Source organism: Lacerta agilis, chromosome 17, assembly GCF_009819535.1.
Source record: "Lacerta agilis isolate rLacAgi1 chromosome 17, rLacAgi1.pri, whole genome shotgun sequence".
Lineage (NCBI taxonomy): Eukaryota > Metazoa > Chordata > Lepidosauria > Squamata > Lacertidae > Lacerta > Lacerta agilis.
The window spans coordinates 23852169-23879213 of NC_046328.1; the positions used below are offsets into that span (position 1 = coordinate 23852169).

General features: G+C 49.8%; 2 protein-coding genes across 4 annotated transcripts in view; one reads left to right on the top strand and one right to left on the bottom strand.

The window, feature by feature from the left end:
* PC (pyruvate carboxylase) overlaps window positions 1–27045 on the top strand; it is a 252297-nt gene that overhangs the window by 207608 nt on the left and 17644 nt on the right. For all 3 annotated transcript variants that reach the window (XM_033174390.1, XM_033174391.1, XM_033174389.1), the window contains 2 exons: window positions 24859–25003; window positions 25494–25583. In XM_033174390.1, coding sequence (XP_033030281.1) covers window positions 24859–25003; window positions 25494–25583 — 235 coding nt within the window. The remainder of the gene's footprint in view (window positions 1–24858; window positions 25004–25493; window positions 25584–27045) is intronic.
* Window positions 746–19053, bottom strand: LRFN4 (leucine rich repeat and fibronectin type III domain containing 4). Its single transcript, XM_033174392.1, has 3 exons — window positions 17324–19053; window positions 7156–8560; window positions 746–1739 (listed from the first exon to the last, which is right to left on the bottom strand). The coding sequence occupies exons 2-3, from the start codon at window positions 8538–8540 to the stop codon at window positions 1049–1051; spliced, it is 2076 nt and encodes a 691-aa protein (XP_033030283.1). The 5' UTR covers window positions 8541–8560; window positions 17324–19053; the 3' UTR covers window positions 746–1048.

A 27045-nucleotide genomic window follows, 5' to 3' on the forward strand; every position in this document is an offset into this window, starting at 1 on the left:
ACGTAACTTTTAGGACTCTCCTGTCAGTACTTTACGAAGCTCACTGTTTCAACCATATAGATTCTAATTCGGTGCTTTTTCTGCACACAACTTATTGTTTGCCACACTTGCTTTCTTTTTTTAAAGTGTGTTTCTAAGGCCTTATGTCTACAAAGATCAAAGCCCCTTGAGGAAATCTGGGACCACCCCTCCCCCACAAAATCATGCGGCCATCAGAAACTGGGCAAAATAGCAATAATAATAATAATAATAATAATAATAATAATAAGCAGGTCTAGGCAAATGTTTCCCATTTATACACATTGCAGAATTCCAGCTTTCCATGGTACAGAGTTTTGGTTTAACTTGGTGTGGCATTTTGATTTCCCCTTCTTAACCTGCACCCACCCTGGATTTTTTTCCCCGAACAGATTGTACACAAACCTGCCCATAATATTCACTTTCCTATTTAATCTCCTGCCTTCCATACACTGACTAATTTGGGGGTTGTTTTAACAGAATTCTTTCCTCTTTCTGCCTTCCTTTTTCTTCTCTCTTCTTGGCAATTTATTATTTTTTTAAAAAAGGACACCACCCCCATCCAGAGCAATTGATTTACGTGCCCCCAACTGCACAACACGGACACGCCACCACTTTCAGCTCTGATTAATCAATCTCCTGCCAATGTGGACAAAACAACATTCCCTCCCTTTCGAGGTTGGGTCCCTCCATTCAGAGCAGCAGCTCTCCTTCGATCAACCTCCCCCTCCCCCACCCCACTGCCCAGTCCAGCAGTGAGTCAGGCTGTTGTGGTTGCTGGAACTCCTGAGCCGGGTTCAAGCCTTTAGCCTCTATTGTTTCTGTCCCCAAGCCAGGCCAAGGCCTGTTACACAGCCAGAAACACCCCCACCTTAGTCGCGGCATGAGGGGCTCTCCTTTAAGCGCACACACCCCGCCACCAACAGCTGGGATCCAGGTGTCAACTGCCGCCCGATGCCCACTGCCAGACGCACGAGGGTGGGTTTGTGGCACACGCAGGTTCTCTCCTCCAGCCTAGGGGGCGTGTGCGCTATACCACGCTTTCCTCCAGCTCGTCCGCGTTGAGGAAGGGTCCAAGGCGCTTGGCTTCGCCCTCAGAGGCCGCGCACTGAGCCAGCATCCCGTGCACCGACTGGCTGCGCTTGGTCCACATGAAGCTGAGGCGCTTGGCGTAGCTGTAGCAGGAGCTGGAGGAGACGTCTCCCATGTCCAGGGAGTTGCTGCGCTTGGTCTTGGCGGGGGTGCTGGGGGGCCCCCACGCCGCTCCCCCCACCCTGTCTCCCGTCCTGCGCTCAGGCTGAGCAGCCTTGGCCCGCACCCGCCGGTGCTTGGCGCCCCGCTCCTTGGGGGGCGTTCGCAGGGGGAGCAGGCCGTTGGGGTGCCCACCGTTGGTCTGCGAGTAGACGTTGGTGACCTTGGGCAGGCTGCCATGGGCGCTGCCGCACACCTTGTACTTCACCATCATGACCACGGTGAAGACCAGCAAGGTGACCACGATGATGCCCCCTACTATCACCGTCAGGGTCCCACCCAGGAAGTGAGCGTGCAGTGAGTGGCAGTCCGGGTAGGCCTCCCGCGTGGCAAACTGGGCGCATCCCAAAAGGTGCGTGGCTGCCAGGGAGGTGGCTGCGTCGTCAAAGATGGCCAAGACGCACAGGTCGTAATCCACACTGGGCACCAGGTGCTTGAGGTGGAAATGCCGGCTGGTAGCAGGGATGATCCTGCAGAGAAGGAGAGAGAAGGCATCAGTAGGCATCTCAGAAGGGCATAAGAGGAACCTTTGCTGGATCAGAAAGGTACAGCATCCTGTTCTCCCATTGGCCAACCAGATGCCCCAATGAGAAGCCCGCAAGCAGGACCTGAGCACAAAAGCAAATCTCCCATCCTGTGGTTTCCAGCAACTGGTATTCAGAAGCATTGCTGGCTCCAATCATGAAGGCAGAGCATAGCCATTGTGGCTAGGAGCCCTCAGTAGCTGTCTCCTCCATGAATTAGTCCAACACTCTGTTGAAGCTACCCAATCTCTTGAGCTACCAGGCCATTATTGCCACCTTGTCATTCCCTTCTGCAGCTTTTTTTGCAAGTGAAACTCAATATTCTTCCCTGCAGTCTGTATGGAATATGCCAAACTGCCTCACCAAAGCCACCTGGCTAAATTTAGCTCTTGCAGGTCTGCAACTAACTAAGGAACAGGAAAAAGAGATTGGGAATAAATGGACAGCTCTCGCACCCAAAGAATGTAAAAAACAGGGTCCTCCCCCACCAGTATTGGGACTTCAGCTTTTTCACTTGTTCCTGAAAGTGTTAGCAGTAAGAAGTTCACGAAGTTCGCTGATGACACCAAAGTGCTCAGAGGGGTTAAAACAAAGAAGGATTGGGAGAGCTCCCAAGAACATCTCTCCACACTGGGGAAATGGGCATTAAGATGATAGATGCAATTCAGCATAAGTGCAAAAGCAAGGAAAACCTTAATGTTTGCATTCATCTGCCCGCCAGGGCACAGGAGCCGGTGGATTGGCAGGCTGTAGGACGTTCCTAGATCTTCCCAGACCTGGGATGCAGCCTTGCTTTCAGTGGAGCTTGAACTCTAGTCTGGTGTAGCCAGGGCCCCCTCTCACAAGACGTTTTGTTGCTTGAGGCTGAGGGACAAGAAGGCTTCTCCTTTCCCCATTCCACTTACAGGAGCCAGCAGGATGCTATTTCAACACTAGTGACCCGATAGCCTCCTCCCCTGTCCTGGTGGCAACACGCTAGCTAAGGGTGGCCAGTAGAGGGTGTGTCAGGTGCACATCTCTCTCCTCCCACAGATGGAAATGGTTGGGACTCGGGGACAGCAAGAAGATGGCCCCACAGGAACTGCTGCCCAAGATGAACCTTAGAGCCAGATGAACGGAAGCAGCATTGAAGGCTCAGTTGATCCTCTGGTCTGGCCTCAACAGGCAAGTCAAAAGGCAACCTTCCCAAACCGGCAACTGCCAGGTCTTTTGCACAGCCGTATCACACTGGCGCTGATGTGGATTGTTGCCATAAACATCCAGAGGGCACCAGGTTGGGCAAAGTTGTCCTACTTCCCCAGGTTTCCCTGGCGTGAATTCCACCCTGAATGAAAAGCCCAGGGTGCCCTTTCCACTTCAGAGGCAAGGCGAGTGACTGCAAGGCTGTTGATGGCTACCAGCCATGATGGGCTCTGCTCTGCCTCCGCAGTTGGAAGCAGTAATGCTTCTGAGGACCAGTTGCAGGAAACAGCAGGGAGGGAGAGGGCTCTTGAACTCATTTCCTTCCCATGGGCATCTGGCTGGCCACAGTGAGATGCTGGACTAGATGGGCCACTGGCATGATCCTGCAGCCACTCTCCTCCTTACGTTCTTATGTCATGTTCATATTAAAGGTGAATGGAACCTGGGGAAAATGCCCTCGTCTGTCTCCTCCTCGCGCACAAATGCACATCAGTGTGTTGTGGCAGATCTAGGCTTGAGCCCTGGGGGGGAGGATCCAGCTGTCAGGGCTTAGAGTGCCACAAGGGTGTACCCAGGCCCCAGCTGCTGCCAAAACCAGATCCGGGGGGCAGTGGGGGTGGACGTGCAGGAGAGGGTGCTCAGGGGACTTTGGGAGGGGAGAAGGAGAGCCAAGCTGTTGCTCCACAGAGAGCACAAGATGAGGAGAAAGCACTGAATGTTGGTGCCTGTTGCAAATCTGTGTGTGGTCATTTTTCTTCTCAGGAATGCATATTTGTGCATGTCGTAGAATCATAGAATTGTAGGCTAGGCTAGGATCCCCAAGGTTCATCTAGTCCAACCCCCTGTGGGTAAAAAACATGTGGCGATTAAGGCTACCCTGCCTCAGACTTCAAAAACAGCATTTCTCAAAACCATTTTGCCCCCCACCTCTAAACTCAATTCACCTTCCCACTTCCCTCCTCCAGCCCCCCCCCCCCCCGCTTCCATCACCAACCTTCCCTGCCCCCCCCCCCCGCCCCTGGCTTACAACCAGAGACCCTGGGATGCATCAGGAGGCAGTTATTTTCTCAAGGTGGCCTACGTGGTTCTCTCCACTCCTCCTTTAATCCCCACAACAACCCTGTGAGGTAGGTTAGGCTGAGAGGTGGTGGTTGAGCTCAAGGACCTGCCCAGGTCCTAGTCCAGTACTCTAACCACTATGCCACACTGGCTCTTACATTACAGCAGTGGCACTCTTTTACACTGTGAGGGCAGAGAGCATTCTTGGAGGTGCTGCGCCCCAGGAAGTCGCATAGACTGGGCCACTGCCTCCATGCCTTAGCAACCTCAAGATCAGACTGCTGTAATACAGTCAATATGGGGCAGCCGTTGAAGACAGGGCAATGGGACTGCTGCAGTCTTTCCCTGCTTGTAGGATTCCCTTCCTAAGGCCTCTGGCTGACCTCTGTGGAAAGCGGAGTACTGGGTTCTATTGAGCCACCTCGGTCTGATGCAGCAGCCAGGCTCTGTTTGCTTTCCCCACCTCTCAAGTGTTTGCCTGCATATGGGCTCCTAATCTTGTCAGTGTTGTAATTGATTCGTTTCAGTGACAAGAGTCTTGAGGCTGTGGCCTTTGTCACTGGTTACGCTTCACAGACACACACACACTTGCTAAAGTGCAAATTCAAATCCAGATTAGATCACCAAAACAAGCATTGTGAGGAACCAGGGAGGATGCAAGCCCTGGAACAAACATCCGGATAAAATGCACATTCCAGGCTGCAATTAGAGGGGGTGTTGCAGGTTTGAATGTTCTTCTGAAGTTGTGGGGGTGACCTCCTTGCGTGTAGAAAACAAACATGTCAGGAAGCACAGTTCTCTCCCTTGCCATCTTCTTGCAGAGCAAACTAGTTTAAATAATAATTTATGATTTCAGGTTACCTGGAAATTCCCTTAGAAATCTAGGGAAATTCTCCTTGTGACACTGCACCCTACAGAATATCATAGGGTGATGACCCAAAAAGGGGCATTTTCCATCATTGCCCCTATATTATGAATGGCCTTCCCTCTGACACATGTGAAGCAACAGCCACCAGCTGCTTCAGATGTCTTGTAAATAACCCTTTTTGCCCAGGCTTTCCCTGACGCAGAAGATTAGACCCTTATTTATGTATTTGAATCCCCTGCATTCCTGTTCTAGTTCTTTTCCTTTGCTTTCATGCTGCTGTTTTATTGGTTTTAGGTTGCATTTTTGTTTTAATGATGCTGTTTGTTCTTGTACACCACTTAGAAGTTTTTTTGAAAAAACAATTAAGTGGCTTATAAATGCTTTTAAATAAATAAAATAGCTAGCATTACCTAGAAAATTGCTGGTTTAAATCAGTTCATTTCAATCAAGTCTCCCAGTATGGAATTCATATATTTCCCGACAAGTGTGTGTACTAATTGGTTTCTACAATAATTAAATGCATTGTTTTGCAACTAAATAAGACCTTGCAGCACAATGCAGAACTTTTGTCCAAACAGCCTTCTGTGCTGCAGACTTAGGCCTGCTAAGCAGACAAGTTTGTGTTGGGCTGTCCGTGTACCCAAGCAATGAACACCATTTATTTAAAAGTTAAGAGTGCAGTCCTGCTTGGAAGTAGCCCCAGTGAATAAAGTGGGGCGTATTTCTGAGTAAACATGCATAAAAGTTGGACTGTGAGCTCCCAGGAACAACAGACAGTGGACAAAAGACAGTGAACTCTCATGCTTTTGGATGAAAATAGGATGCAGCCTCCAATTTAGGGGGGGGGATCTCTGTCTCCCACCTCCTGTTCAACTGAGCCAGGTGGCATAGGAAGCTGCCTTATATACAGAGTCAGACCACTGGTCCACATAACTTCAGTATTGTATGCACTGACTAACAGTGGCTGTCCAGGATTTCCAGGCACGGGGTCTTTTCCAGCCCTGCCAGTAGAAGCCCTTGAGGATTGAACCTGGAGCATGTACAGCAGATGCTCTTCACTGTGCGTCTTGGGCATTGAGCTGTTCACAACCCATGTATATTTCATGCTGTCTGTAACTGCCCAGACTCACAACATCTCCCCAGGGTCCTGTTAGCATTGCTTCCTGCCCTAACACTCTCCTGACTTCCCTGACCACATGAAGTGACTTGAGGGATTGTCGGAGGAAGGCCAGAGGGAGGAGGTATGGTGGTGTTGCTGGAACTGGTTGAAAACGAAGATTGCGGAGCAGATCAGCAACCCTCTCTTTGCACAGTTTTGCTTCCCGTTTTTAAAGCAGGACTTAATTCCAGCAGGTTCACTCCCGAGAAACCTGTTATCAGCCTCTGGAAATGTGAAATGGCCTCTTGCAGCCTTCTGTCACCCTTGCCTATTGAAATGTGTGTGCCAAGGTGTTGCTATTAGTATATAAAACCCTTAAGAACTTGGGACCAGTTTGCCTTACCTGATATGCACCCTCAACTACTTCAGTCAGCAGAATTGGCAGTGTTATAGGTGCCACATAATACTGTTCCACAATTGTAAGAGCTCAATCTTTTAGTGTGGCAGAATCTACACTTTGGAACTCCCTGCCTATTGATTGTGTAGACAGTCCTGAGCGCCATGGAGCAACAGTCTGGCTCTGTATGAGGCAGCTTCCTGTGCTGCGGGCAACAAACTTGGTTAGCTACTAATCTTAAAGAGGGCTAGGGATGTCGGCTCCAGCTATGGAAAATCACTCCAGAGTGGCTCAGGTGACAGGATGAGAGCTGCTCCCTGGAATGAGCAGCAACCAGAGGCTTGGATGAAGTTCTGTCCCTGCTACTCTGAGCCAGTCTCTGCTGCTCTCCACCTGGGAAAGGAGCAAAAGAGGAAGGACCACAGAAGAGAGCCTGGCTGCTGGATCAGACCAGAGGCCAACATCCTGTTCCCACAGTGGCCATCCTGATAGATCTCCTGGGAAGCTCACACAAGGAGGATCTGAGCCCAGCAGTGAGCAACTGGAGTTCACATAATCCAGGAGGCTGGCTTCATGAGGGTCTTGGGAGAACAGAATTATAATTTGAAGTGCCAGAAACCTCTTGCTCACAGACGGAAACAGTAAAATCTTGGTCCCTGGGCCCACCTGGCAGCCAGCGAAGGAGAAAGCAGCTGAGAGGCATAACGAGAGTTCCTTGGGATCAGGGTCCCAGGCGGCACGGTCGCAAACGCCTTACCTGTAAATGAGAGTGTCATCCACAGTGCAGTTGTACTGGATCTGGTACATCCAGGCGGCGTAGGCTGACTTGTCAGCCACCCACCGTACCAGCGCTGAGCTGGCCGTCACATCAGACACCTCCACCCTTTTCTCGAAGCCCCCTTCGCTGGCGTTGGCCGACGTCTTGGCCGAAGTGGCAATGTCGGAGGAGCCCGGGTCCTGCTGTAGCACAGTGATGCTGCCATTCCCCCGGTGAGGCAAGGGGATGATTTTTAGGTCCACGGTGGCCGTGGACTCCCCTGCAGCGTTGATGGCGATGCAGGTGTAGGCCCCGTCGTCCCGGATGGTGGTCACCAAGATGTCCAATGTGCCATTGCGGAAGGACATGGTCCTGGAGGAGTTCGACATGATTTTGTCATCAGGGGAGACCCAGTGGATGACCGGCTCAGGGTCCCCAATGGCCCGGCACCTCAGGGTGGCCCGTTGGCCCTCCAAGATCCAGAGCTTGTGGGTGTGGCGAGTGATGAGGGGCGGCTCGCAGGTGAACTCCTCCTCAGGGACCGACCAAAAGTAGCGGCCCGCCACCTGAGCAGGGGAGGCGCAGGTCTCCATGTCGTCCTCCCGCACCAGGCGGCGCAGCCACAGCAACTCGCAGTTGCAGTGCAAAGGGTTCCCGCCAAAGCTGAGCACAATGGTGGAGGTGTACGGGGTCGGGCTGATGACCCCGACCTGAGAGCGGGCAAAGAGTGGATCGGGAGGCAGCGTGTAAAGGCGGTTGGAGGTCATATCCAAGCGGGAGAGCTTGTAGAGCTCGGCAAAGGCCCCTTCCATGATGAAGTCGATCAGGTTGTGGTCCAGGTTGAGGGTGTGGAGGCAGAGCATCCCCTGGATCCCTTCCCAGGGGACCCGGTGCAGGTTATTGTAGGACAAATCCAGGTCCTCCAGGGTCATCAGGAAGTCGTCGAAGGCGACCACCGAGATGTCCACCAGTTGGTTGTTGTTCAGGATGAGATGCTGGAGGTTGAGCATCCCACGCAGGGCCTCCTCCTGGATGTGGGTCAGCCGGTTACCGTCCAGGTGGAGTGAGCGGAGGCTCTCCAGGTCGCCGAAAGCAAAGGGCCGGATGGTGTCAATGGTGTTGCGCGACAGGGTCAGGTCCACCAGGCCTGTCATGTTCAGGAAGTCGGGCGGCTCCACCACCTGGATGAAGTTGTCAGCCAGCCGCAGCTCCACCGTCCGGCGGTCAATGTTGGGTGGGATGAAGAGCAGGCCCTTGTTGGCGCAGAGGGTGCTGAGTGACTCGGAGAGGTTCTGGCACACGCAGTGGAAGGGACAGCCCTCAACCTGGGCCAATGCGCGTCCCACCATCAGTAGCTGGACCAGCAGCAGCAGCAGGCTTTCCATGGTAAACGGCTTGGCAAGCCCTGGAGAAGGAGGGAATGAAATAAAAGCAGTTACCGGACAAAACATCTCTAAGGGTTCGTCCACACTTCCACTCGCCCCATGCCTAGAAAGCCTGGATCCAAGCAGTTTTCCATTTGATCTTCGCTTTCTGGGCATAGGTCTGAGTTGTTTCCCCCTTGCCATGCTTTTTCCCAGGGAAAACCCACTCTTTAGCGCTAAATTGGAGCAAACATCAATCCGTAGAATCCCGAATTGCCATTTGCTCCGATTGAGCGCTAAAGAGTGGGTTTTCCCCAGAGAAAAGCAGCAGACAAGATAAGCCCTATATATCCGAAGCTGGTTGTCCCCAGTCATTTCACAGAAAACAAGGTTAACTTGCAGTCTAAACCTTTAATAAGTCCTTTCAGGCTCATCAGAATGAGATACTGGAAGAAGTTAGAAGGGGCTTCTCTGCCAAACAGTTACAAAACAGCACTTGTGGAAGAATCCCAGGATAAAACAAGCGCAAGGCCTGAAGCACAAAGACTCATCGCTGTTGAATCGCACAGCTTTATTATGTCCATGGCTAAAACCTCATAAACTCTTTTGGTTAACTTGAACTGTTTATCACCTGCCATACAAATAGTAGTTTGGGATCAGAACTTTAGTTGGCTATTTCGCATGTATTGCCTAAACATTAGCTTCTGGGTTAGGGCAGGATATTTTGTTATTCATCTGTATGTTATATGTTGGAAGGATTTAATAAAAAATACATTTTAAACATAGGAGTAAAGAAAGAAGGTTGGCTTGATGATGGCATGAGGCGGGAATTTGGGGACTCAGAGAGGACTTCATGTCAGGTGGCAATTTGCCCCCTTCATTCCTTCACACACGCCCCTTAATTTTGGTTAGTCTATTAATCTAATTCTATCTCTTCTCTTTTTTATACATATTTGTACATGATTGTTTACATTTGCTATTAATTGCAGAGTGTACTTGCCAGTGCATCAGATTAATTTGGGGCAGGGCCGTAGCTCATTTGCAGAGCATCTGCTTCGCACACAGAAAGCCCCAGGTTTGATCCCCAGCATCTCAAGGTAGGATTGGGAGGAAACCCTGGCTGAAACTCTGCAGAGCTACTGCCAGTTTGTGTAGGTGATATTGTGCTAGATGGACCAGCAGTCTGACTCTGTAGAAGACAGCCTTCCATTTAAACCAGCCTTTATTTAGAACCATGTGGACCAGAAGCTTTTTAAGATGACAGAGATGATGTGATAGGTAGAGCATCTGCTATCAACGCAGAAGATCCTTGTTCAGTGCCTGGCATCTCCAGTTTGGGTTGGGATAGACCTGTGCCTGAAACCCTGGAGAGCCACTGCTAGCCAGTACAGGCAACACCATGCTAGCTGGTCCAGCAGGTGGAGGAGGAGAGGGCAGAGGGTGACGAAATAGCTGAGAGTGCAGGGAGCCTTTCTCACATCTTCTGGACCTGCTTGGAAATTCAACAAACCTGCTGTACCTAGAACTGGGTGTGTGGAGAATGCAGCTAAATGGGACACAGCTGAGGAAGTACCATCCACTTTGGGGCTGCCCATAAAAAGCAAGTGCAGACTGAGAAATTAGGGTGATGTCTCCTGTTTCCTGGAACTCTTCTCATTGTGAGACTTTTGTGGGTGAGCTGAGAGTTGGTTTGGATCCTGGGCGAGAACCCAGAGGCTGAGAGGGAGGGTATGTTAGAAGGAAAAGGAATTTATATAGATTTTAATATATTACCGGTAGTAACTTTGTTTTAATGTAGCATTTTTATATGTAAGTGTTTGTTTTTGCAACTTTTTTTTTGTTGCTGTCGTTACTTTAGTCTTTTGTACACCAGTTAGATATATTTTTAATACAGGTGATACCTGAACACAGGAAACTCCCCGTTTGCATGTCTTTGGGTCACGCATGACCACACACATGTGCAATGAAATGGGGCGGTGTGGGGGGCAGAATGGAGCGAGGGCAGGGTGGGGGAATCCCCACTCTTGTACATCCCAGTGACATATGCTGCAGCCTGGAACATAACCCTTGCGTAAGCAGCAAATCCCCTGTATATTAAGCAGTATAGAAATTAAATAATCAAAATAATCAGTGGTTATATCAGTATAAATCAGTATAATCAGTATAAAGCAGCTTCCTACAATTCAGTATATTCCTAATTTTAAACATTTTAAAAACATTATTTTCATTCCCATTTAATACCCCCAACATTCATTTGACACAGCCATTGTTATTTCAAATCCTCCCAGTCATTAATATATACTTAGATATAGACAGATGTGATTCTTTTGCACATCCAACCACCATCCATATTTCCATATGCCCAGTGAAGAGATAATCAAATAAGAAGGGAAGCCTGAGTAAGGAGAAAAGGAGAGATAGATGGAAAGCAGGGTTGGGGGGGAGGGGGGAGAGCACTAGAGGATCTTCATCAAAGCACAAATTATATTGCACAAAAATGTATGTCACAGATTGATGGATATGCAGCGGCCAGATTACTCACTTCAGCCCTCAAGTTATATTACCCCTGTTTAAAAACAGTTTCAGGCCTAATTCAAGCTGCTCGCATTAGTGTTGAAAGCCCTGAACAAGTCCCAAATTTCTGAAAGATGGCCCCCTTCCCTATAGACACCCTTGGTGCTGAAGTTAGCAGAGGGGGGGGACAGTCTTGGTTGTTCCACCGCTCTCAGGAATTTGGGGTGCTGGTGTACCAGGAAAGGGCCTTCTCTGTGGCAGCCCCTAAGTTGTAAAACTGCCTCTCCTCAGAGATGCTCCTAGCCCCTTCACTGCGCAGCTTCCTTTACCCTGGCCGTTGACTTCTGTGACGCGCACTTTCAGGAACAGCCACCTGCCAATTCCTGTGAGCGTAGTACGTTTTAACTCTTTGTACTTCTGGATTTTAAATTATTATAACCTGCCCTGGGATCTGCTGGGAAAAGGCATGTTATAAATTGAATAATAATAATAATAAGCCACCTCATTTGCACAGCTGCATCCTACGCCCTGTTTCTTGGCCGTACTAGGGAAAGAGTGGATATGGGAACAGCAGACAGAATGTGGGATGCCATCAGGGCAGGATCCAGGGTCACTGTTGCAGAGCCCCACTCAGCAGAAGGGGCATGAGGGGTCAGCAAACACAGGCTTTGTGGAAAGGGGAGCTTGGCACATTTTGAAGTTAATAGTCAGCAGTTAACCAGAAGATTGGTGGTTTGAGCCCACCCAAGGATAGCTGTGGGCAGGATTCCTGCATTGCAGGGGGCTGGGCTAGATGATCCGTGGTGTCCCTTCCAACTCGTATGATTCTATAAAGTAATATATTTTACCATCTAAATAAGGGGTAGCCCATGTGGTTTTATAGAGGAGAAGGCTATCTATCAATGGCCGCCATCCATGATGGCTCTGCTTCCATAGTCAGAGGCAGCAATGCTTCTCGATACCAGTTGCTGGAGTTGACAGAAGGGGAGAGTGCTCAGATCCCACTTACACTGTCAGAACAAGATGCTGGCGATGATGGGCCATTGGCCTGATCCCAGCAAAGCTAGATTTTATGTTTTAATGTTCTTAGGTCAAACATCTGGAAACCCCCCAGGTTAGGCAAAGCTGTTCTAGATGTTAAATCTTGAAAGCTGGGGGAGTTACTTTCTCTGTGTTATGTCAATACATGCACATCATTTTTAGGGTTTGTTTGTTTGTTTGTTGCAGTTAAACCCCACCTTTTACTCCAGGGTTCTGGAGGTGGCTCCTCATTTTGTCCTTACAACAACCCTGCGAGGTAGGTTAGCCTGAGAGGCTGGGACTGGCCCAAGGTCTCTCAATGAGCTTTGTGGCCAAGAAGGGGATTTGAACCCTAGTCTCCTGGGTCCTAGTCCGACACTCTGACTACTATACCACACCAAGGCAGCATACAATCCATAGCTACAGCTGCTGAAGTTTATCTTGAACTGCAGAGATATTTTTTGTGGGGGAAGGGAGGGAAACATTCATTCCCTCTAATATACCTTTGTTTGGATTAAGCGCCTTCCTGCTTTTCAGCTGGTGGAAGCTGAGCTACATGAGAGTCAATGAGCAGAGCACACAGTGGTTGGGATTAAGACGTCATTCGTCTGAAATGGGGGGGAGGGGGCTCTTATTTCCATGGTTGAAATGGGAGGGGGGATCTGCTTGAAAGCCGGCTGCACAAGCTGCTTTCTCAGGACACAGGTGGCCAAGGGGTCAAGCACGCCAGAGGTGACAACTCCAGAGACCTTTTGCAAATTGCCAGCCAGGTGGAGGGATTAAAGGTTCTGTATTGTCTGTGGGCTAAACCACTGAGCCTAGGGCTTGCCGATCAGAAGGTCGGCAGTTCGAATCCCTGCGATGGGGTGAGCTCCGGTTGCTCGGTCCCAGCTCCTGCCCACCTAGCAGATCGAAAGCACATCAAAGTGCAAGTAGATAAATAGGTACCGCTCCAGGCGGGAAGGTAAACGGCGTTTCCGTGCGCTGCTCTGGTTCGCCAGAAGCGGCTTAGTCATGCTGGCCACATGACCCAGAAAGTGTACACTAGCTCCCTCGGCCAGTAACGCAAGATGAGCGCCGCAACCCCAGAGTCGGACACGACTGGACCTAATGGTCAGGGGTTCCTTTACCTTTATTGTCTCAGCACTCAAAAGATGGCAGGGCAGATAAAGCTAAAAGAGACTGAGCGAAAGTGTGTGCTCTCTCAGACTTGAACCCTCAACCCTGGTGGGACTCCCCCCCCCCTTTCATCTCTTTGCTAACATCTGCAAGGCGGGCAGAAGAAGAGGGAAAGCCAGAGAGTTCATCAGGGTCAGGGCTCAGCCCTGAAACACATTGCAGACCAATAGAGGGAACCTCTGAGCATAGACAGAGTGCTGCTCTATCCTCTGCTTCAGGTCATCACCCTCCTTAGGAAGCAAGATGGCAGCCGAGTGTGATCAGGTGTGGAGAGACAGGACTAGGTGCCAGGTCATTCATGTGCCAGGCCTCGTAGGTCCTGTATTGTGCTTGCGGTTTCCCCACATGCATCATCTATCTGGCTGGCCACTGTGAGAAGAGAAGGCTGGACTAGATGGGCCATTGGCCTGATTCAACAGGTTCTTATATGAGGAACACCAGCCTGGGAAGGTCATCTCTGTTCCTGAACCCATCTTGGCCAGTGCAGGACACATGTGCTAGTGTGGCACACACCTCCCAGGTGACACAGAGCTCTTCTTCACTGCTGGCAGACAGCCCTTCATCATTCAAAAGTTTTCGCGCTTCCTACGCTGCTGCGAGAAGCCAGACTTATAAGAGATGCTGCGCCTATTTTTATTCCTGCCTGCTAGGCTCCCCACGCAGCAACAGCCTCTCGTCTCTGCCTGCTGCGATGTTCGGTATCTGGCCCTGCAGCAATGCTCCGTGAGATGCCAGGCAGATATGCAGATTTGGCATCTCCCCCCGCCCCTTTTGTGTGTTTCCTCAAGCCTAAGGATAGTTGGAGCCAAGGGGACGCCAGAGCGGTTTCCTGTGGACCTATAAATGTCTATACTTGTGTGCATTTTTGCATAAGAGAAGGGCAGCTTAGACGACGAAGTGTCTCATGCATGCAGCAGCTCATTGATATGTTCCATCTAGCAGTATGTGTGCCTCAACCATCCCAACAAATTACTACCTGTGGAACTCACTGCTCCAAGATGCAGTGTCTTTTAAAGGGGAAGAGATTAAATCCCAAGGAGCTGAAGAGGGCTATGAACGGCTATTTTGTTGCAGAAGTTAGATAGAACCTCCATGTCCAGAGACTGTCTACCTCAGAGGAAGAGTTGCCTTGGGAAAGAGCAAACAGCAGGGGAGGGGCTGTTGACTTCATGCCTAGCATATGTGTGCTTGTTTCCTAAACCATATGATGGGCTGTTTGTGGTCAGGATGCTAGACTAGAACAGGGGTCAGCAAACTTTTTCAGCAGGGAGGCTGGTCCACTGTCCCTCAGACCTTGTGGGGGGCCGGACTGTTTTTTTTTGGGGGGGGGGATGAACAAATTCATATGCCCCACAAATAACCCAGGAATGCATTTTAAATAAAAGCACACATTCTGCTCGTGTCAAAACACCAGGCAGGCCCCACAAAGAATCCAGAGATGCATTTTAAATAAAAGGACACATTCTACTTGTGTAAAAACACACTGATTCCTGGACCGTCTGTGGGCCAGATTGAGAAGGTGATTGGGCCAGATCCGGGCCTTGGTTTGCCTACCCATGGACTAGAAGATGAGCTCTTGGGGGAGAGGCATAGCTCAGAGGTAGAGCATCTGCCTTACATGCAGAAAACTTCCTGGGGTTCAATCCCCAGGTAGGGCTGGCAGAGATCCCTGCCTAAAACCCTGTAGAGCTGCTGCCAGTCAGTGCAGACAGCACTGAGCTAGATGGACCAATGCCCTGATTCAGTATAAAGCAGCTTCCTCTGTTCCTATTTAAATTGGTCCTTTATTCAGAACCATGAGGACTAGAATTTTTCTTTTGGGGAAGGGCTGTATCTCAGTGGTAGAGCACCCGCCTTGCATGCGGTAGATCCCAAGTTCAATCCCCAGCGGCATCTCCAGGTAGAGCTGGCAGAGACTCCCTGGAGAGCCACTGCTGCTGGTCATTGCAGGCAATACTAGTTTAGATGGACCGGTGGTCTGATTCAGTATAAGGCAGCTTCCTATGTTCCCCTTGCTCTCATGCAGAGGTGGGAGGGGGGGGACTTTTATTCAGCTAACATGTGATGGGAAGGAGTCCTGTCCCTGCCTGAAGCCTGGGAACCAAACCAGAGCATACAGTTCCACACCAGGCTCAGCAAGAGCCCCCCTCCAAATGCATCTGTGTTCTGCCTCCAGTTCTGTAAGGGAACAGGGGAGGACTTGGGTAATATGGCGCCCTGAGCGAGGACAAAATTTGGCACCCCTCACCCTTAAATATTTCTTAGTTTCATAATAATTCATTTTGGTACAGGTGCCTTTTTAATGGATCTTCTCAGTAGGAACCCGTATAAACATAGGTATTATTATTGTTGTTGTTATTGTTATTGTAATGTGCCCCCTTGGCTTGGCGCCCTGTGCTACCCACGCTGCCCTAAATCCTGCGCTGCTGGGAAGAGAGGGAAGGGCAGGGTCAAGGTGAAAAGGGAAGACTAGAGTGCCACCTAATTTATAACTGCTCTGGAAGAATAAGAAAATCACCGTGATTTCCCCAGGCTAGTGAGAATTAAAGGGCATTGTGCAAATGGAGACTGCTGGAAGGTGTTCAAGACTCTGGGCGGGGAGGGGTGGTTGGTTGTGGGGAGAAGTCCGCCGCCAGGGACTTTCTAGCCTCCAGCTCAGAGGAAGGAGCTGGTCTGGTGGCTGTCACTGGCCCCCAGGACTCCTGGGTTCTGCTGCTAGCTCCGGGTTAAGATACGAAAGGTTAGAGAGAGCCAGGATGGTTGCCTCTGGGGACTGGGCCGTTTGGCAAGAGACTTTTAGGAGATGGTCAGCTGAAGCAATGGAGGCTGAGCAACCTGCACCGCTGCTTCCTCAGCTCAGGGAAGACAATGAGGTCTAGTGGTTGGAGGGAGTCAGGATGGTGGGGGTGGTGTTTGGGGATCATTAGGAGCTGACGAGTGATGCAAGTTTAGGGAAAGGACCATACCTGGGTTCAATACCTGCTGGTATCTCCAGGGAGGGCTGAGAGAAACTCCCTCTCTGAAACCTTAAGAGCTGCTGCCAGCCAGTGTGGACAGTGCTGGTCTGACCCTCGGTAGAAAGCAGTTCCCTATGTTCCTATGCTCAGTTTGGCAACCAGAACACCTGAGCTCTTTGTTACCAGCACTGGGGTGCCCCCACCCCACCTTGAAATCCAAATCCCAGACATAAATATGGGCCTTAGTCTGCGTTTGGAGCTGGGCTTGGTTCTGCCTGTCTGTTGATGCAGCAGATGACAAATCTACCTCCCTCTCTCCCTCTCTCTTTCTCCTCTCCACACAAACACACACACACCCCACTTCCCCCAGGGCACTCCCTTCTCTGCTCCAGGCAGGAGCGCCTGGCCCTGCCGGGCACAAGGAGGCCTCCTAGTGGCAGAGTCGGGAACAGCCACTGCCTCTCTGCGCTGGTGCAGGTGAAAGGTTGCAGATGGCCAGAGAAATGGGGGGGGGGAGTGTAACTAGTGCCACGGGAGGGGGGGGCAAGTGGCCAGCGCAGGATGCAATTGAGGTGGAATAATTTGAAGCTGGCTGATCCCTTTCACCACCTCCTTCCTGCTACTGAGCATCTGCTTCCCATCACTGGAAGGACACCCCCCTCCGATTTTAATCAAGATGGAAAGACAAAGGTCAGAGAAGAATAAAAGAGGAGTGGGGAAAGGGACCCCCACCATTTCCATCACAATGTAACTTTATGGGTAGGGAAAAGGGGGGGGGGAGATTCAGTAGGAGAAAAAGAGGTTTGGGAGATCAGATTCCTTTTTCTTTTCTGGAAACCTTTCCAGGGTTTGTAACAGGCAGAGACAGCTAAAAGGGGGGCTCTCCCTCCCCCCCCCAGGAGACCAGCGCACCCCATTTGTGGTTTTCTCCCCCTCCCCAAAATTAAACACTCTGCAGTCCCCCTCTGCAGGACATTAGTCACTCGACAACCCCCCTCCAGGAGCCATCACTGCCTAACCCAACTTCCCACGAAGCTCAGCTAGACACACACACCCCAACACCCCAACACACAGGCACACATCACATTTCTGTGTTCCCCCCCCCCAATCCAATTGCCCCAGATGCCTTTTTACCTTCTGCTCAGTGTCTCAGGGGCCCAGAGAGCAGCCGCGGCCATCCTGCTCCATCTCCCCGCCTCTCTGAGCCCCCTGCCTCTTGCTCAGGCTCGCCTGGCTGGATCGTGGCCCCCAGGTGCCCCCTGAGCCCTCTGCTCCTCCGGGCGCCATGGAGGGGGGGCCCAACCGCAGCAGAGCCCCCTCGCCTGCACGGCGGCTGGTCTGCTGCTGCTGCTGCGTGGCAAGCAAAAGTTCAGCGTGGCTGGAGGTGGCATCGGAGACGCAGGCAGCAGAACATCCTTCCCCCCCACCGTCGCGCCCCCCCCCCCCCCCCGCCAAAGGAATCAGACTCGGGAAATGCTGCAGCGCTCAGGCAGAGATGGGAGAGGGCATCCGTGCCACCCTCCTCAAGATGCCGCTGTTAGTGGAGCTCTCTGTGACTCGGGGTGCTCTCTGCTCTTTGACCCTTTTTGCTCACCAGGACTCAGGCTGGGCCACCTTGCCTCTGACCCTTCCTGGGCTCAGGGGCTCCAGATCCTGCCAAGGCGGCAGATGCCCAAATCAAACGCCTGGGCTCAGTCTGCTTTGCCCTCCAGCTCCTGTGTCACGTTCACTGTTCCTGGACCCTGAATGCACCCCACTCTCCTTTCAGGCCCCCTTCACCCCTCAGGACTCCTGGGTTCCATGCCACTCGGCTCTCAGTTTCCAGACAAGTCTAGATCCCTTCGATTTCTTCATTCCAAGGTTCTAGATATCCCAGGACAGGCCCATTCCAGGTTCTACATGGTCCATTTCTGATCTTGATATATCTCTCTTGCTTTTCTGGATCTTAGTTCTAGATCCACAGTTCTTGAAGAATCCAGAGGGGGTTTCGTTTGTTTGTTTTTTTTAAAAAAAAAACTTTACCCTGGAAATTCCAGAATTGAGCTCCTTGTTCCAGCCAAGAGGCTGGGATTCCACCACCCACCCTTTAGCTTCTTGCCCTTCTAGATGTCCAGTCTTGCATGACAGTTCCAGATTATATCCCAGTTCTTTGCCCTCTGGAGTTCCGGGTTCTAATCCTCTACCCTACTGGATTCCTGGTGGACATGCCATTCCGTGCTAGATCTTTTGACTTGACTTTCAGACCCAGAGAACCTTTGGGGTAGGGACATCTCCAGGGCATTAAATCCTGGATTTCCGTTTCTCCTTCCCTCCTTCTTGAATCCGGCCGTTTCTGCCTTTGCAGAATGTGGGATCTAATTCCTGGCGCCTTCAGGGACTCCCAGGGCCCTTCCAGGAACAACGACCTTTTGCACACCCCTTCAGGGCGTCCCCAGATCCTGTTTCTTCTGCAGATCCACCGCCCCTCTTTTCCTCCGGTCCTCCTGGGTCCTCCTCCAAGAGGCTCTTTGTCTCTCTGCCTGCCTTCCTGGCAGTCCGGCAAGGGGCTGGGAGGGGACCAGCCAGCAGTTTGCAAGCAGGGTTCTTTCAGTTTGGCCTCTCCATCAAATCTCTTCCCCCAGACGCCACCCCACCCCTCCGGACTGAAGCAGGCTTAGCTCTCCGGAGCGGACGGCTCCGCTGAGCTTGGCCCCGCCCCTTCCAGCGCCTGAAGCTCCTCCTACCCAAGCTCTGGTTGGGGGGAGGGAGTTGCCTGTGCCTGGTCTTTGAAGCAGCTGGGATGGAGCCTCCCCGCTTCCTTCTCGGGATGCAGAGGCAGAAACAGCGATGGAGCACCATACCCAAGAGCCAGATTTTGGGAAAACCTTTGCCTCTCAATAACTAGGGCAGGGAGGCAGACAGCCCCACTGTGTCAGGAAAGGAAATCCGTATTGTTTTCACATCTGATCCTACCCTTTGTGCTTTTAAAAAGAGTGCTCACCCCTCCCCCATACACACACACACACTTTTAAGTCTGGATTTCAGATTATCAGACGACTTCCCCTCCCTCCCCCCAGGCTGCAACCTACCAGAAGCAGGAGAAGTGGGGGAGGGATCAAAGAGCAGCTGGTACCAAGTTGGTCCCCATCCCGGTTGTCCTGGGAGACCCGTTGCTAGGAAGCGAGATTGCGGGGGGGGGGGCACTGGTGGGGGATAGCGATGGGGTCCATGTGGAGCAGGGTGGAAAGGGGTCCTCATTTTTAGTTCTAGGCCAAGGAAGGGGGCTTTTGACTGCAGAAAGGGGAGGCCCACACATTTCAATCTTATTACCTATTGTTTTCTTTCTTCGTTTAAAGCACACACACAAACAGAGAGAGGCAAACATTACCTTGCTACTCCAAAACGTGGCTAAAAACAAAACGAAATTGCAATCTTCCAAAGTTTCTTTCCAAAGTAAGTTCCCCACCCCTGTAAACATAGCTGTCAACCTTCCTTTTTCTTGCATTGGGAAACAGCCATAGCTGTCAACTTTCCCTCTTTTTTTTGCAGGAAATTCCCTTATTCCAGCACCATTTCCCACCACAAAAAATGGAAGATTGACAGCTATGGCCGTTTCCCAATGCAAGAAAAAGGAAGGTTGACAACTATGCCTGTAAAATTTCATCCTGTGCGTGGTGACTCAGAAGTAAATCCTTCTGTGGAGGAGTTACTCCCAATAAAGAATGGACAGAACTTGGGAGCGCATGTCCACTTGGATAGCCACTGCGGCTATCTTAGACACGCTTTACTTGGAGTAATTCCCACTGAACTTAATGGAACTTACTTGCAAGCAAGCATGTGCAGGATTGTGCTCTTAGCCATACATGCCATTGGCGAGGTCCTTTTGAACCCCTCTGGCAATACTGGTAACTCTTTTTGGTGTGTTTTCAGCCAGTAAGAAGAAATAACATTTTGGTGCTATTAAATCTGTGGGTGCCTCCAGATCATTCTCACCGACAATCCCTTTTGGATGACATAGGACCATATTTGCACCCCAAGGAATTCTGCATCTGCTTTGTATCACTGCTGATATTAGGAAAATCTTTCCAGCTCTTCTGTATACAACAGGTTGAGCCCTGACAACTCCTGGATTCTTAGGGGAAAGGAGGGCAGAATCTGAGGGAGTGTTGAGTTAAGGTAGATAAATCCAAAAATTCCAGGGTTTTTAAAATCTTTGCTTCAGCCTTCCCCAATTGGGTGCCTTGGTCCTCAATTCCCAACAGCCCCAGCCAGCACGCCTCTCATTTTAATTGAGTTGTGTGTTAAGGGCATTTGTCTGTATTTCAGCCTCTCTTTAGCCTGCATTGCTGTGCCCAGGAAGAAGAACGTTGACCATTACTCGCTTGTCCTCACCTCCAGTATTTATTTTACTGCATTTATATCCCATCTTTTCCTCCAAGGAACTCCATGGTGTACATGGTTCTCCCCTTTGTCATTTAGCCCCCACAACCATCCAGTGAGGTAGGTTAGGCTGAGAGGCAGAAACTGAGCTCAAGGTCACCCAGTGAGCTTCATGGCTGAGTGGTGGATTTGAACCCTGGTCTCAGATGACCTTGTCGATGCTCTCACCACTGCATCACCATTGGCAGGTCATGTCCAGTTGCAACTCCGTCCGATGAGCATCAAATAATTTTGACAGGCTGATTTTTATTTTTATTTTCCCCAAAATTTACTTTCAGCCATGTTACAGCTCATAAATCCTCATTTGTTTGTGCAGATCTGCTTCCTCTTTTATGAATCTATCGATCTGGTCTTCTTTTTCTTCTGTTCCGTTGTTTGTATTGCTGAAAAAACGTTTCGTGCTAATCAATAGCGTTCAGGTTTTGAAGAAAGAAGGCTGTCTAATTGCAAGTGGCAGCTTCCCCCTCCCTTTTTGAATTATAAACACCCTCACACTTCTTTTCAAGACCTCAATAGGCATCTGTACTTGGATTGTGGGAGAGGAGGGGAGGGAAATTTAAATAAAATGGATTATTAACTGAGTAACTGGCTAAAACCCAGATCCATCAGCTAAAATTCATTTTGTTGATTGACCACCTTGGAGAAAAGTCTGCTGATGAGGGAGAGAACAGAGTCCTTTGTTAATCCCCAGAGAGAGACGTAGGATGTAAAGAATTGAGCAGAGATGCTTGAGAACTGAAGCTCTCCAGGAATCTCTAGCAATGCAGACAGTTTCTGATCAGATAATAAGGAATAAGTGCTGCCCCCTTCTGGAAAAGGCTGTCAATGCTGCAAAAAGTGTGTGTGTGTGTGTGTGTGTGTGTGTGTGTGTGTGTGTAAAACCCATCCTTTCATTTCTGCAGACTTTCCTGCTTTTTCTCCCAATGATCTCAGATGTCAGTGGGAATTCTGCCAAGTTTCTAGGATATCCCTACTTTTAGGAACTGCAGGCATCCATCAGATGCAATCAGATACGCATCAGATCCAGCATACCCGCATCTGAACTCAAGCGTGCAAGATTCCTCTGGTGTACGTGCGTGTGTGCTTAAATCTATGGATTGCCCTTTGAATTAAAATCAATTGTTATGTAGTCAGAAGTATCCAATTCCCACTCACACACTCGGTGCTAATTAACCAAGGAGCAGAAATACAGCTGCACTTGTTGCCATTCCAGTACTTTATTACTCCTCATCTGCAAAGCATAAAGCTTTTAAGTTATTTTGCTTATTCCATTTACAATTTGAATTGTAAGGCTGGCAGTTCGCAGAGCTGTTTCAGAGATAACTTTTCTTTGCGGTGCCCCGTCGCATTTGGAATGACACCCCACCACCAGACCGCGTCTCCTCACAACACTGGTGTCTTTCTGGCCACATTTGTAGGAATTTAATTCTGATTAGCCCAAAAATGAATAAGTAAGGCTCTCAAGGGATTATGCAATGCTAAACCTTTTATACGGCTTTTCCCATCAATTCATCATGTCCAAAGTGAAACGCAATGGAAGCCATTTTTCAAAACCGTCTAAAACGCAACAATAAAATATTATAATGAATGCTATATGCTTTATTACAGTAAATACAATATGACTGCATTTATTTATATGTATGCTGTCATCTGCCTCCGTGGGACACAGGCCAGAAGACAAGTCTCCCCTGCCTGTTGTTTGTCTCTCAAATCTAGTATATTGTATAGGGAGGCTCCATTTAACTTCAGTGGCTGATAGTCATTCATAGAGCTACCCTCTGTGCAACTAGGGCAGCAGAAGAGGGCAATGGGGCCCTGTTTGCATTTAAGAATCTGTGGGTCAGGAGGTTGGTTGTAGGGAGTTGTAGCTCCTGGATGTGAGATATTCAAGAAATTTGGGGGAGGTCACACACACACACTTGAAACAGGTAAGAATGAATTCTTAGCTTGAAGAATTTTAGCATAAAATTTTCCACTCCGTTCCATCTGCCACCCTCTGCCAAGGCACAATTGTTTGAGGCTTTGCTTGATCTTTTCCAGACACACTTTTCTCGTCTGTACTGTAAATGACATCATTTTATAAGATTTCCCCTTGCCTGTTCAGTGTATGGACAGTTATGAAGTGCCAACTCCAGCTTCTAAGAGATTTATAAACTAGGAATGGTTAAGTTCTGTCTCTTCTAAGCTAGTGACAAGGAATAATGCGCATCTCCATATCTTGTTTCGGCACAGTCTGTGTGAGTTAGCGTCTGAGAAGGAGGTAGTAGGCAGTCTGTTCTTGGGGTGGATAGCACTCCTTCTGAAGCAGCTGTTGCCAACTTGGTGCCCTCCGGATGTTTTGCACCACAACGCCCATCAGCGATGGCTTCAGCCCTGGTTATATGTTGTACATGGGGCTGCAGGGGAGCGGGTGGCGCTGTGGTCTAAACCACTGAACCTCTTGGGCTTGCCAATCAGAAGGTAGGCAGCTTGAATCCACACAACGGGATTCGAGTCCCAGCTCCTGCCAACCTAGAAGTTCGAAAGCACGCCAGTGCAAGTAGATAACTAGGTACCGCTGCAGCAGGAAGGTAAAAGGTGTTTCTGTGCGCTCTGGCACTCGTCACAGTTTCCCATTGCACCAGAAGCGGTTCAGTCATGTTGGTCACATGACCTGTAAAGCTATCTGTGGACAAACACTGGCTCCCTCGGCCTGAAAAGCGAGATTGGCACCACAACTCCATAGTCACCTTTTTTTTTAACCACATGGGGCTGCCCTGGAAGGCTTCTGAGAAACTTCAACTGTGGGCAAAAGACCACTGCAAGGTTGCGCAAGCCCCAGAGGACACTCCTCACCAGAGTTGAAACAGCTGTACTGACACACCATTGGTTTGCAAGCTGATTTTAAACTGATGGCTTTCAGGCCATTGTTTGCATGGGACCCTGGTCCCTGAAGGACTGGTGAGCTTTCTGGGGCATTGCAGCCTGTGTCAGGTGCCTTCAAAGGCGAGATGGAGGGTTCAGTGTTGTTGTTCCTTCTGCAGAGACACCTTCACTGCTAAACTTGAAGTACCAGGGCTTTCAACTTCCTTTTAAAAAAATCTGCCAAACATTCTTTTATCTGCAATAACTTTTGCCTGCATTGTTTTATTGTTCCATCTGGTGTTACATTTCTGACATCACTGGCATTGCTGCTGTTATTTCTGACCTGCTGTTACACGAATGAATCGTGCCATGAGTCTGACTTGCAGTGAATCTGACCAGACAGAGGTTGGCAAAGATGCCTCCTACTTCTCTGCCGCCACCATCGCATCGCCAAATTGCCATCCTGCAGAGCTTTTCTGGGTGATAATTGGGCTATTACAACAAGATCCTAGAACAGTTACCCATGGTAATAAATTTGCAAGGCTATTTAGTTAAAGGTAAAGGTACCCCTGACCGTTAGGTCCAGTCGCAGACGACTCTGGGGTTGCGCGCTCATCTCGCTCCATAGGCCAAGGGAGCCAGCGTTTGTCCGCAGACAGCTTCCGGGTCATGTGGCCAGGATGACTAAGCTGCTTCAGGCGAACCAGAGCAGCGCACAGAAACACCATTTACCTTCCCGCCAGAGCGGTACCTATTTATCTACTTGCACTTTGACGTGCTTTCGAACTGCTAGGTGGGCAGGAGCTGGGACCGAACAACAGGAGCTCACCCTGTCGCGGGGATTCGAACCACCGACCTTCTGATTGGCAAGCCCTAGGCTCTGTGGTTTAGACCACAGCGCCACCTGTGTCCCTACATTTATTTAGTTAGTTACACTTATTTGTTGGTTTCGTATTGTGATTTTGTGTTGTGTAAATCACTTTATTCACACCTTTGCACACTAGAAGGTTGGCTAAGAAATGTTTTAAGCAATAATGGGAGGAGGAGGCCAAAGCTGGTCTCTCAGCTGATCCAGTGGTGTGACCCTGCTTCCCTTCCTCCCTCTGCTATAGCCCAATGGAATGACCAGTGGTTGTCAGGTGACAGCTGAAGGGGAAGTGTTTTTTTTTCAGCACAGCTGATGGACTGGCCCTGCTTCCTTTCTCTTCTTCCCTTGGCTGTAGCCTGACACAATGGCTGCTGCAGGGCCAGCTGGATCAGGCCAATGGAGGAACGGCAGTTGTTGCACAGATCGGGAAAGCTTAATGCTGACTGATAGTAGTGTCTATCCCCTCAAAAAAAAAAAAAAAAACCAAACCATGATGCGTGCCTCTTAGACTTCCCTCTCGTCTCCCTTTTCCTTTCAGACCAACATTCCTTTCCTGCAGAATGTGCTTGGCAATGACCAGTTTCTCCGTGGCACCGTGGACACCCAGTTCATCGATGAGAACCCCGACCTTTTCAATTTGAAACCTGGCCAGAATCGAGCCCAGAAACTGCTCCACTACCTGGGTATGTGGGGGTGGAAAAGGGAGGCATGTGTGCATCAGTGGAGGACCTCATCATGTGGAACCTCATGATCCAATTTTAGCCAGGAAGAGAGCGAAATCAGGTTGGAATAGTCTGAATCACCTCATGGTTAATTCTTGGAAAGGGAGATGGACACTCGCACTAACAGGAAACCATAACCTCTGACCTGGAAGCACTTCTGTGGCATGTGAGAGGAGGCTGTGATGAAGTGAGGGCTCTCTGTGGGTGCTTAGAGGCACGCTGTCCTCCGTTGCTTCACACATTCCAAGGGTTTCAGGATAGTTTCTGGAGCTGAACCAGCCTTTACCTTGTCCTGTGCCTTAAAGATAAAATAACCAAGCATACAGAAGAACAAGCTACACTGAAGCAGAGCCAGCATGGCTTCTGCAGGATGTTGACAGGATGTAGCTGTGGGAAGTTTCTGCCAGTCCCTGTCTTTATCTTAAAGTCTAACGCAGCTTTTTCTTCCCAGGCCATGTCATGGTGAATGGACCCATCACACCCATCCCAGTGAACGCCAGGCCTTCGCCTATTGACCCAGTTATTCCTTCCATTCCTCTGGGTGAGTCTGGGGATCTGACGAGAAGAGGCAGACAGACAGTGTGCCACCCCTAACATAAGAGGCCAGACCTTTGTAACACTTTCTTCTCATCAATTTCCCGACGTACAATGAATTTTTTTTCACCCTCTGACCTCTTCCCCTATTGGGGAGCATGCAGCACCTGAGAATCATGTTAGTTTTGCCCTGTGTGTATTTCAGATGCCAGACCCAGTCTTGCTTTCCATACAGGTGAAATAGCCCCATAGGCAACAATCTTCACCGGCTTCATTCTTCCCATGTGGAAAATCAAATTGCACAGTAATTTCTGTATCGTAGTCCTGGGACCCTCTTTCTCCTCTGTCCCACCCCACTCCCACCCCCACAATTTTCCAGCTGTACACTCTTCCTATTTAAAAGAAGGCATCTCAGAGAACCCTGCAGGCAGAGACAAATTGAAATTTGACGTTTGGTTGGTACCAATCTAGGTGAGCACAGTGTAGGAGGAACGAGAGGCAGCTAGCCTAGATTGGAAAGCTTGCAATTTAATCCTCACACAGAGCGCCACAAACCTTCGGACGTGTCCAAATGCAGCCGCTTTGTCTTAAGAGCATAAAAAAAGAGGCTGTGGGATCAGGGCATCCTGTTCTCACAGTGACCAACCAGATGACTATGGGAATCCCAAAAGCAGATCTCGAGCACAAGAGCCCTCTCCCCTCCTGCGGTTTCCAGCAATGGATATATTTCATCTAAAGGAAAAACAAGCCAATCAGAATGGGAAGCCCCGGTGGCTGCTTTAAAGTTAACCCATATAAACATCCAATGAGGGAACTCCTGCCCACGCATTGTCACTTCCAATCCATAATTGAGTTAGGCCAGGCCTGCTTCCAAAAAGGTACACTGGGAAGGCAGGAGCCCAAGACCTCCCTACCTTGGGAAGAGGCCAGCCAGCCATTATTTGGATCCCTTGGGTTACAGAAGTGGAAGAAAAGAGAAACGTGGTAGTTCATTCAGTTAGTAAAGCCAGAGATGAATCAGAGATGAACTAGACAGAAGGTCAACAGAAGTCAGAGGACTTAAGAACATGAGAAGAGCCTGTTGGATCAGGCCAATGGCGCATCCAGTCCAGCATCCTGTTCTCACATGGGCACATTATGGGAATCCTGTAAGTGGGGCCTCAGCGATCTGCCCTCTGGTGGCTTCCAGAAGATGGTAGCCATTGATAGCCCCCTCCTCCATGAATTAGTCCAACCCTCTTTTAAAGCCATCCAACTTGGTGGCCATCACTGCCTCCTGTGGGAGAGAGTTCCATAGTTAACAAGGTGCTGCTTGAAGAAGTCATTTTTTTAAAAAAATCTGCCTGAATCTTCCAGCACTGGATGTCCATGAGTTTGAGAGAGAGAGAAATTTCTCTAACCCCTTTCTTCATGCGATGCCTCATCAGTAAAACTTCTGTCTCATTATCTCTTACTTGCCTTTAAGCTAA

Coding starts and splice junctions, on each gene's coding strand:
- LRFN4 (XM_033174392.1), bottom strand. CDS start 8,540: ATGGAAAGCCTGCTGCTGCTGCTGGTCCAGCTACTGATGGTGGGACGC. Junction 1,740..7,155: donor GATGACACTCTCATTTACAG/GTAAGGCGTTTG, acceptor CCTTCTCTGCAG/GATCATCCCTGCTACCAGCC.